Raw genomic sequence first — 11022 nt, forward strand, 5'->3', positions numbered from 1 at the left:
CTCTCACAGCCGAAATGTGCGCCAGCTGCCCGCTCACCTGTCCCCGGCCCCCGCGCACGCACCTTGCTATGTGCTCGCACGAGCTCCCGTCCGAACCTCCGGCTTGGTGTCCCACTGCTGCGGAGCCGATCGCTTTTCCTCGGCGCTCGCGTCGAGCCGAGCTCTCCCCACCTCTGGCGTCGCGGTGCGTGCGCGCGCCGTCCTGCAGCGTCGCCGGCCGCCGGCCAAGGAGCTCGGCTCCTCGAGAGTACCGACGGACGACGATCGGCTCCTCAGCAGTGGGACGCCGAGCTGGAGGCGGCCGGGAGCTCGCGCGGGCACGTGGAGCTTTCCGCTCGGGCCAGCAGGAAACGGGGGCGCCCCGCACAGCGACGCCCGCCGTGCCGAGAGCTCGGCTCGACGCGAGCGCCGAGGAAAAGCGATCGGCTCCGCAGCAGTGGGACACCAAGCCGGAGGTTCGGACGGGAGCTCGTGCGAGCACATAGCAAGGTGCGTGCGCGGCGGCCGGGGACAGGTGAGCGGGCAGCTGGCGCACATTTCGGCTGTGAGAGCTGCCAGGAGTTTGCTCTCTCCGTTCACACCCCTTTGCAGAATAGAGGGCAGATTTGGAGAGATCTCGAGGAGTACACACAGATAGACCCTCCAATCATCGTACTGACCCTTTGACTCTAGAGTCAGTCAGTAGACAGGCCGACGTCTGCACGCGGCCAGCCGGGCGAGAGGCTTGACGCAATCCGACCCTGCGACCCTGACGCTGCTGCTTTAGCTATCAGACATGCACTGCCGACTGCTGCCACAAATGGCACAATGCGCGACCTGTGCTGGCCCACTTGGCGGCCTTCCCGGTCAGTGGTGAGGCGCAGTTCAGAGCTGTCGATTTACAACAAACTCTACAGCAAAATCGCGCTCTACAGCGGATCTCCTTGCTACACTGGTGCGCCCGTCGGCGGAAACCAATGTCTGCGCGCGTGAGGGGTTTCTTTTGTTTCCGGCGTCTCACAAGGGCGTGCCAGTGTGCTGAGAGAGCCTCGGTGGAAGAATTCTTTTGCGTCCGGCGTCTCTCACAATGGGCGTGCGGCGTAAGCAGAAGATTCCAGATGTCAATGTGTAGCAAGAGCATGGAGTCGGCAATACGACCGAGTTCCACCTTGCCCCGGGGTGGCACGTGTAGACCTGTCGCCGCTATCGAGGCGGGTATGCTCGCGGGGGCGGAAATCGTGACCGGCAGCGACGCCGAGATCGTGGCGTCCCACTGCACCAAGGACCTCAGCTGGCTCCAGCCGTCCATCGACTTGCTCGCGACGCTCGGCACCAAGGTGATCGACGTGCACATCTACTCCAAGTGGGGCCTCGCGCCGATTGGCGCCCCTGCGGGGGGGCACCCGACGCCGCTTCCACCGCCCTCGGCCCGCAAAACCCTCTTTTGGTCGCACGCAGCCTTCACCAGCTGTGCCCCCCCCCCCCCACACACACACCACCACCAGACCGCCACCCGCCACCCCGCACCCTCCTCCTCCTGCCCTTCCGCGCAGGCGCCCACCTGCACACGCTGCCCAACTTGGGCCGCAACGATCAAGTCTACGCCGAGTACCTCGCGACGCGGCACCACAGCCTTCCGGGGCAGGTCTTCTTCCTCAAGGACAGCTCCTTCCACTACGGCGGGCACGACTTCAAGAAGTACGAGCGGTCGGCGGTCCAGATGGCGCAGGAGCTGAGGACGCGCGGCTTCTCGTGCGGCCGCGCCCCCCCGCACTGCGGCCCCGCGGGCAATGGGTCGCAGTGGCATGAGCGGGCCGTCCTCGAGGCGTTCGTGCTCCGAAACTACAAGGAGAAACACACGCAGCGGCTCCGCGGGGGCGCTCCCGTCAACGCCACCTTCAACTCGCCCACCCAGTCGATCGGCGCGTGGCTGGCGTCGGTGCTGTCACAGCCGACGTACAGCGAGCTCCGCGCTCGCGAGGTGTGGCCGGTCTGCTACGGCGGCAGCTTTGCGGCGCGTCGCGAGCAGATTCTGCGCGTGTCGGCGGCCGACTGGGCCGCGCTGGCCAAGTCCCTCAGCCGCGCGGACAACCTCGAGGAGGGCCACTACATGGAGCGCTCGTGGGCGGCGCTCCTCAGCCCGCCCCTGCCAACCAACGTCGCCAGACAGCTGCTGTGCCACCCGGCGGTCAAGAAGGCGCCGTACAGCGGCATGCTCCTCGCTACGGTCGGCCATCACACACACAAACACACACAAACACACACACACAAACACACACACAAACACACACACAAACACACACACACAAACACACACACACACACACACACACAGCGCGTAGCCAGAGCCTGGTGGCGTGGGCCGATGAATATTGGTTGGCTAGGCTAGAGCTGGGATAGGCTAGAACGGAGATGGGTAGGCGAGCATTGTTTTACCGTGGTCAAGCCCTGGGGCTGGACACGGGGGCGGCTCTGCGGACTGCCTGCGCGCCGCGCTTGAGCGTTGCTTGAGGCGCTGCGCCTTCTTGCTTCTAACCGCTAGCTGCGAGACGTGCGAGTGCGACTCCTGTGGACCCCGGCCAGTGCGGCCAGACCGAGACCCGAGAAACCCGAGTGCCGAGACCGCGCGGCACCGCGCTATTACGGCTCTTTTATCGATTATCCGCTCTGCCGGTATTTCATTTTTCATCTGTGTTTATGATTATGTGTGACCTGCGGTGCCATCTCGCCGCAGGGCGAAGGCCAACCGCAAATTTCGCACAAACTCCGTGCAGAGCCCCTTCGAACGCGCGAAAGCGCCGGCTTTCGAACCTCGGCGCCCGCCCTCTTTCTGGCCGCGTCCCTCCCCTGTCCGATCTTCTGCATTCACTCTTTACATACATAAACAGCCGGGTGGCCAACATTTTGTTAGAAAAAGGAATGCGTGCCCGTAGCAGCCGCGTATTCCACGCAAGCCGCTCACTCCGGAGCGGCGTTTCGCGCAAGCTTCCTCGCCGCCTTCTTCGCCGCCCTATGCGCTGCGCCTGCGGACCGCGCGCGCCTCACCGCGCCGTCCGTGCCCGGCCCGCCGCTCGACTCCGCCGCCTTCTTCGCCGCCCTCTTCCTCGCGAGGTGCTGGCTGAGCTCCACAAATCGTTGCCACGGGTCGGCCGCCTTCCACACTGGGCAAGCCTTTGCGCAGAGCAGCCGGTCGCTCGGCCGTTTGTGCGTATCCAGGTGCCGCAACCCGCCTACAGCCATCCGGCCGACTCGGAGCGAGACGAAGGGGGTGCGTCTCACGCGACGGCGCGGCCCGCGCCCGTGTTGATGCGGCAGAGGGAGCCAGACGTGTGGTTGAGGTTGAGCCAGGCGTCCGCCCGCCGCTGCGGCGGCAGCAAGAGAGGGAGAGTGAGGCACGGCGTTGTGGGCTGTGGACGCGATACACCTCCGTACACTGTGTGGGCCCGCGCCTGCACGATGGGGCGGAAGGCGCGCGTCGCCTGCTCCTCGGCGTGGCTCTCGGCGCCACTCCGCGCGAAGCCGCACTCGGGGTCGCTGCGAGGCACGCTCGAGTTCCTACGTAAGGTACGGTAACGTAAACTTCTCCACAGACACGAGGTGGTGTTCCTACGTGCCGAATACACCGACATCAGGCCGGGAGTACGGTATCGTACACCAGAGCATTCAGAGCACCGCGTGAGTACAGCGGGTAGGAACCCAGTGAATACAGCGGAATACGGTCGGAATGCAGCTGAACACGTGTCCTCTCGAGCGCTACTAGGAGGACATGAATCCGCATTCCGCGTCTAGGCTCGTGCGCCAGCAAGCGAACGCGTCGCGCGGGACCACGTCCGGCCGGACCGCGAGCACGTCTGCCCGAGGCGCGCAGAGGGGGGAGCGGTGTGCGTCCGTGCGTGCTGTCGCGTGGAGCCAGGCCGTGACGAGAGACGAGTGTGCACGGGAGAGTGCGGCTGGGGCACTGCAGCGAGCGACGCACCCGTCTGGATGAGGCCGTGCTCGCACCCCCGGCCGTAGCACGGCTTGTTGCGCCTGCACGAGGCGAAGACGCCCTCGTACCGGCCCGGCGACGGTCCGAACAGTCCCGCCATCGCCAGTGTTAGCCTTGACTCGTCAAACACCATCACATCCGGGTTGATGCGCACGACCCACTCGTACGCATCGAACCAGCCGCTCGTCAGAGCGACGTGCATGGCGTACTTGGCGCCGTCCTGGTAGCCTGGATTGAAAACGGAGAAGAAGATTGTGGCGTTCCGATTCGGGAGCGCGTTCACGATGCTCTGCCAGCTGAGGCGCACCGCCGGCACCGCGGCCGCAGGGCCGCCAGCATACACCAGAACGTCGGCGGTGCGGAGCAGCGGCGCGTGCGCGAGCATCGCGGGCCAGCACGTCAGGCAAGCAGCGTGGTCATCGCTCAGGTGCGTCGCGAGGTACAGGAGCAGACGCATTGTAAATGCACGCGTTGGGCTTCCTTCTCAGCGTGAGACGCCCGCAAAAAAATATCGCGCGCGGTGGCGGCTTGCCGTCCTCCCATCCCACCCTTCTGCGTGTTTTCTTTCTTTCTTTCTGAGTCGGAGGATGAAGAGGCAGGAGAGAGAACGACGAGAGTGGGAAGACCGCGAAAAGTGAGACATGAAGGTCGCTGCAAGAATTGGCGAGAGACTGCGAAGAGAGACACGAATCTTGACGAGCTCAAAGGAGGTTGGTTGGCGGCGTTGAGAGAGATGTCGGCGTTGACGACGATGGAGAGCCAAGCAGGTTGATTACGCACGAGCGCTCCATGCCTGACGCTGAGCGCGTCTGCACCGGCGGCGCAGCGGCGCTACTGGCTCGCTGCCATCCTTATGATGTGCGAGGAGCTCACAGGCCGAGAAGAGGACGACATGCAGGACCTCTTCGCCATTCGAATTCTGGTCCCGACCTTCCTGCTCGCGTGCATCACGCTGCCGTTCCTCGCTGTATTCACTGGGTTCCTAGGGCCCCCGCGCCCCCCCAGAGGCTCACCCTCGACACCCTCGCGATCTCGCGCGGCTCCCGCCCCCCCGCGACCGTTCGGGTAGACTGCTAGTTTCACGGCAGTGGTGGCAACGAAGAAGACCGAAAAAGAAAGAGGTTGAATTCTTTCGCGGTGCAAAGCCGTCGAAGGGCAGAGATAGCCCGAGCTGCGCAACTTGATCACCTCCCTCTCCGGCCAGATGTTCGCCCTCGCGATGTCGTCCGCCGGCCTCGTCCCGGCCCATTCCAGGCTGCAGCCACAGGCAGCCGCAGCCGCGCCCACGCGCACCTTTGTCCGCATGAACGCCGCCGAGGAGGCGGCCAAGCGTGCGTGGCTCTCCAAGCAGGGGCTCGGCTTGCCCGGTGCTTCTGCAGGCAGGGGCGAGGCGGCGCTCTCGGTGCGCGGTGTGGTCGCGCCGACGGCCGACAGGCGCTCGGGCATGCGGGTCCCCCCTACCCCTCCTACGATGGAGTGGGGCGACCACAAATCCGACTACATCCCGCCGGCGGGAGTGGCGAGTGCTCGCGCAGCCCCCGCGCCAGCAGCGGGCCCGCGAGGCGTGCGGCCATCGGAGGGGTGGGGCGACCACCTTAACTACTGACGCGCTGCAGCCGCCTCAGACCGCGCGAGCACGGCATCCACCGCGCCGGCTGCTGCAGAGCAGAGAGGTTCTGCGTGGGTTGGAAGGAGGGGGGAGGCTGCATTTGTGTGTGACCGAGGGCGTGGCAGCGGTGCATGCACCGCGAGAGACACGGCCGCCGCCCGCTGTGTGAGAATATCCGTCCGATCGAGGCGCGCCGGCGATAACCCGGTCCACTGCCTAATGACGAGCGCGCGGAGCGGGACCCGCGGCGGGGCCCGGCGCGTGGGGCGGAGCGAGTGGTTGTTTTGTGTTCTTCGTACTTACCATGGAACTGGACGAACTCCTCCACGTACATACAGGTCTCACAGCTCCTGCATTGCAACAAAGCGAAAAATGTCCCCACCCCGCCGCGCTCGCGGCGCCGCCCGCCGGCGCCGCGGCCGCGCCTCGGGCCTCGCCGCCAGAGGCAGAGACGTCAGAGCCACCACCGCGCTGCTGCTCCCTCTCTCGCCACTGGACACGCCGCTGCAGTTTCACCCGCCACGACTGCCGCGCGCGCACCCGCCGTTCAGCTCGTCAAGCTGCTACGACGCCCAAGCAGGTCGAGTTGAGATGGCCGATGCCTCCGCTCACGCGTCGGAAAGTCGGGTCGAGAAACGTCACGTGCGACGCGAAGCGCGCGTCGGCGGCGGCGCGCTCGGCGGCGGGGAGCGACGCGCAGAGGGCGTTGCGCAGCTGGCGCGGCATGTCGGGCTTGCCGCCCCACTGCGGCAGCCTCCAGCCGGCATCGTGCACCACCTTTGGCGACGGCCGGGGCGCGCGCGCGGGCGTCAGGCGCGGGGCCCGGGAGGTAGGCGATCTGGAGGTGGGCGTTCACTCGAGATCACCCGAGATGACCCGAGATCACTCGAGATCACCCGAGATCACCCGAGACCACTCGAGATCACCCGAGATCACCCGAGATCACCCGAGATCACTCGAGATCACTCGAGATCACCCGAGACCACTCGAGATCTCTGGCCGCGTGTGGCTGGACTCCTCTCGGCTCCTCTCCGCTCCTCTCGGCTCCTCTCAGCTCCTCTCGGCTCCTCTCGGCTCCTCTCGGCTCCTCTCGGCTCCTCTCGGCTCCTCTCGGCTCCTCTCGGCTCCTCTCGGCTCCTCTCCGCTCCTCTCGGCTCCTCTCGGCTCCTCTCGGCTCCTCTCGGCTCCTCTCGGCTCCTCTCGGCTCCTCTCGGCTCCTCTCGGCTCCTCTCGGCTCCTCTCCGCTCCTCTCGGCTCCTCTCGGCTCCTCTCGGCTCCTCTCGGCTCCTCTCGGCTCCTCTCGGCTCCTCTCGGCTCCTCTCGGCTCCTCTCGGCTGCCTCTCGGCTCCTCTCGGCTGCCTCCCGGCTGCCTCTCACCTTTGCTGGGCCGTTGAAGTGCACCGCGAGCGGCGTCGCACCAGAGGATCTGTGCCGCAGCGTGCCGCCCTCGAGGCGATGCGCTCCCGCCTTGAGGAGAGATGCAGATCTCGCGCCGAGATGCAGATCTCATTCCGAGAGATCTCGCGCCGAGATGCAGATCTCGCGCCGAGATCCAGAGAGTACGGCCGAGAGTCGCCGCCCTCCCTCCCTCGCCCGAGGCGTATGCCGAGGCGCGCCTTGAACATGTTTTCGAAGAGGCGCAGCGAGTAGTCAAGGCCGAGCCGCACGCCGAGCAGCCGCCCCCCCCCCGCGCTGCAGTCGGGCGACCCGTTGGCGCGCACGCAGCGGCGCTGCCCGTCATGCGGGCAGGTGACGCAGCGCGCGCGGCCGCCGACGCGCGGCCGCCTACCCGCGCCCCTCGGCTCCTCTCGGCTCCTCTCGGCTCCTCTCGGCTCCTCTCGGCTCCTCTCGGCTCCTCTCGGCTCCTCCCGGCTCCTCTCGGCTACCCTCGGCTCCTCCCGGCTCCTCCCGGCTCCTCTCGGCTCCTCTCGGCTCCTCTCGGCTCCTCTCGGCTCCTCTCGGCTCCTCTCGGCTACTCTCGGCTACTCCCGGCTACCCTCGGCTCCTCTCGGCTACTCTCGCGCGGCCGCCTGGTACTCCCGCCCCTCGCGCCGCACGCACGCGCGAGGTGCTGCGAGACGAAGAGGCAGGCGTACCTACTCTCGGGTGATCTCGGGTGATCTCGGGTCATCTCGCGAGGAGCTGCGGCACACAAAGAGCCGGGCGTACGCGGTCTGGTCGTTGTCGACGTAGACGCGCGGCGTCGGCGAAGCGCGCGCAGTGTGCCGCTCCCAGTTGAGGTAGACGTCGAGCAGCGCGGGCAGCGACTCGCCGCGACGCACGCCCACCAGCGTCTGCAGCAGCTCGAGCACGGCGCCGACGGGCCTACCGCACCACCCACGGGACTGAACCCACACTGGGTTCGGTACTCTGGAGGTGCGGTACTAGGCGGGCGCCCGGCCCACATGCCCGAGTTGAGGTAGCGGAAGGGGGCGGGACCTGAGAGACGGGCAGACACACACTTCCGACACCGCACTTCCGGCCGCACTTCCGAGCTCAGGATTGACCGGAAGCGAGTGCGGCGCCTGGCGCTGGCGGGAAGAGCGGGCCCACCTCCTCCGGGTAAGGCTGGTGCTCGGTCGAGAAGAGCAGGTGCGAGCCTGAGGCGGGAGATATGGGGAGATATGGGGAGATATGGTGCTCGGTCGAGAAGAGCAGGTGCGAGCCTGAGGGGGGGGTAGGGCTGGAGCGAGGGGGGAGGGGCTGGAGCGAGGGGGAAGGGGCTGGAGCGGGAGGTGTGGGGAGATGTGGGGGAGATGTGGGGGAGATGTGGGGAGATATGTGGAGATGTGGGGAGATGTGGGGAGATGTGGGAAGATGTGGGGGAGATGTGGGGAGGTGTGGGGGAGATGTGAGGAGATGAAGGGAGATGTGGGGAGATGTGGGGGAGATGTGAGGAGATGTGAGGAGATGAAGGGAGATGTGAGGAGATGAAGGGAGATGTGGGGGAGATGTGGGGAGATGTGGGGGAGATGTGGGGAGATGTGGTGAGGTCGAGCCTGAGGCGGAGGCGGCGGCGCGGTATGCCTCGCGCAGCGCCGCGGCGCCGCCCTGGAAGAGCACGTCGTGGTCCGTGAAGACGACGAGCGTGTCGTTGGAGTAGCCGCACGCGGCGAGGTAGTGGAGCGGCAGGACGAGCTTGGCGCCTGGGGAGGTGTCTCGGAGGTGTCTACGGGGAGAGTCTCGGCACGGCAGACGGCGAGGGAGCGGCAAGACGAGCGGCGCCGAGGTGGAACGTCCACGGCTTGGGCGAGCCTACGTGCTGAACACGCCGACCTCAGGGCGGGAGATATGGGGAGATATGGGCAGCCTACGTGCTGAACACGCCGGCATGAGGGCGGGAAGACGGTCTTGTGCAGTGTGTTCAGAGCACCGCGTGAATACGAGGGGCTACGAGTGCCGTGAGTACAGCGGAATACGGCTGGATAGCGGTGGAATGCGCGTCCTCTCGAGTGCTGGTTGCTGGTTGCTGGTTGGAGTACGTAGTCCGCTTCTAGGTGGTCTAGCTGGGCGAGCCTCCGCCGAGCCATATCTCCCCATATCTCCCCATATCTCCCCATATCTCCGCGTCTAGGTGGGCGAGCCTCCGCCGAGCCATATCTCCCCACATCTCCCCACATCTCCCCATATCTCCCCATATCTCCGCGTCTAGGGGGGCGAGCCTCCGCCGAGCCACGAGCCGCTGTCCCAGCCGAGCAGAGTCGGCCTGAGCCATGCGCGAGGAGCCAGTGAGTCGCGACATCACGAGGCGGGGAGGTCCCACCCGAGGTAGAGTCGTCGGCCTGAGCAGCCAATCGGAGGAGGGGCGGTCAACATGCGCGCGGTCAGCAACCAGCCACAAGTCGGCGCTGTGCCCCGCCCAGACGCGGCGTCCGCCTCAGCCTGTGCACCATCGCCCTCTCCCCATACATCTCCCCATACCTCCCCATTCCTCGCGCCTCAGCCTGTGCACCATCGCCCTCTCCCCATACATCTCCCCACATCTCCCCGTTTCTCGCGCCTCAGCCAGTGCACCATCGCCCTCTCCCCATACATCTCCCCACATCTCCCCGCATCTCCCCACATCTCCCCATATCTCCCCATATCTCCCGCCTCAGCCCGTGCACCATCGCCGACGACAGGTAGTGGCATAGGAACTGGTTCGGCCTGCTCACAGCCGCAGGTGTGAAGAGAGGCGCTGCTCGCAGCTCCCAGGTAGTGGCACACGAGAGACTGCTTCGGCGACCTATCCGATACCAGCAGCAGCAGCACGCCGTCGCTCGGCGCTACGCAGTGCATCTTCCCGCCGCCGCCACCGCCGCCACCGCCGCCACCGCCGCCACCGCCGCCACCGCCGCCGCTCTCGCCGCCGCCGCTCTCGCCGCTCTCGCCGCCGCCCTCGCCACTGCCGCCGCCAAAACGCGTCGTCGGCGGCGGCGCGACCCGCCTCGGCGGCGGCGGCGGCGGCGGCGGGCTGGTTCCCGGCGGGAGGTACTTGTGGCAGCCAAGGCGCGCCCAGCGAAGGCGCGCTGCGGGCGGCGCGGAGCCCCACCCCCCTCCCGGGCTAGCGCCTGCCGGCGGGCGACGAGCTGGGTTCGGGTACCGCGGGGGTAGGGGATGGATTCGGGTACCGTGGGGGTAGGGGACGGGTGGCACCTGCAGGTGGGCGTAGGAGACGGCTGGAGAGACGCCGGCTCTCGCGGCTGCGCGGCTCGGCACTGTCGCTTGAGGAGTCCTGTACTGTCTCTCGGCACGGTCGCGGCGGCTCGCCATGTGTCGCCAGCATGACTGTGGGCTCATGGAAGCCGCTATGTGGTCGGCGGGCGGTGGGCGCGCGCCGTGCAGCACGCGCGCGATGGCCTCGCAGACGGGCTCATCTCGGGCAATCTCGGAGAATCTCGGAGAATCTCGGAGAATCTCGCGCCGTGCACGCGCGCGATTGCCTCGCAGACGGGCTGCGCGTAGACGTCGGCGCAGAGGTCGTCCCAGGCCTGGTGGTAGCAGGCAGCCCTCCTCATTTACAGGTATGGACACACGGGCGAGTGGGGCTGCGGCGGCGCGTCAAGTGAGGGCGAGTGGGGGGGCGGAGTGTGCGCTTGCAGGCGTTCGACCGAGCAGGCTCGGCGGGGGCGCTGTTCCGCCGCTGGTTCGGTCGGCGGGGTCTGCGGAGATCGTCGATCTCGCGGGCGGAGATCGCCGATCTCGCGGGCGGAGATCGTCGATCTCGCGGGCGGAGATCGTCGATCTCGCGGGCGGAGATCGTCGCCCTCCCGTGCATGCTGTCTTCCGCATCTAGGCGTCCGGGCAGGCGACGCGCGCAGCGAGCTCTCCTCCCCGTCGGCCGGCGAGGCGCACGGAGCGTAGCACGCGCGGCGGCGCGGCGTCTGCGGGAGGGGGGGGTGGGGGGTGGGGGGGTGGGGGGAGGGGGGGGTGGCGCGGTGGCGCGGGCGCGCGGGCAGTGCGGCGT

The 11022-nt window shown here is 67.2% G+C and overlaps 4 protein-coding genes across 4 annotated transcripts in view; 2 read left to right on the top strand and 2 right to left on the bottom strand.

Annotated features, from left to right (window-relative positions):
• Positions 1-1069: 1069 nt before the first annotated feature.
• Positions 1070-2659, top strand: EMIHUDRAFT_423866 (hypothetical protein). Its single transcript, XM_005783832.1, has 2 exons — positions 1070-1374; positions 1533-2659. Exons 1-2 carry the CDS (start codon positions 1098-1100, stop codon positions 2366-2368), a joined length of 1113 nt encoding a protein of 370 aa, XP_005783889.1. The 5' UTR covers positions 1070-1097; the 3' UTR covers positions 2369-2659.
• Positions 2660-5129: 2470 nt separating this feature from the next.
• Positions 5130-5895, top strand: EMIHUDRAFT_442216 (hypothetical protein; the record flags this gene model as incomplete). The annotated part of the gene is made up of 1 exon (XM_005783833.1): positions 5130-5895. A coding segment is annotated over one exon (437 nt), but the record flags the coding sequence as incomplete, so codon positions are not given.
• A 236-nt stretch (positions 5896-6131) lies between these two features.
• EMIHUDRAFT_456302 (hypothetical protein) lies at positions 6132-9387 on the bottom strand (the record flags this gene model as incomplete). The annotated part of the gene is made up of 9 exons (XM_005783834.1): positions 6132-6330; positions 7634-7672; positions 7746-7901; positions 7973-8015; positions 8102-8176; positions 8576-8722; positions 8802-8831; positions 9239-9282; positions 9359-9387. Coding segments are annotated over 9 exons (761 nt in total), but the record flags the coding sequence as incomplete, so codon positions are not given.
• A 964-nt stretch (positions 9388-10351) lies between these two features.
• Positions 10352-11022, bottom strand: part of EMIHUDRAFT_456303 (hypothetical protein) — a gene marked incomplete at its 3' end in the record, with an annotated part of 1611 nt that continues 940 nt past the window's right edge. Inside the window, exons 2-4 of the mRNA XM_005783835.1 lie at positions 10862-10938; positions 10487-10546; positions 10352-10363 (exon numbers count right to left, since the gene is read on the bottom strand). Coding sequence (XP_005783892.1) covers positions 10352-10363; positions 10487-10546; positions 10862-10938 — 149 coding nt within the window. The remainder of the gene's footprint in view (positions 10364-10486; positions 10547-10861; positions 10939-11022) is intronic.

This window comes from Emiliania huxleyi, assembly GCF_000372725.1.
Source record: "Emiliania huxleyi CCMP1516 chromosome Unknown EMIHUscaffold_176, whole genome shotgun sequence".
Classification (NCBI taxonomy): Eukaryota; Haptophyta; order Isochrysidales; family Noelaerhabdaceae; genus Emiliania; species Emiliania huxleyi.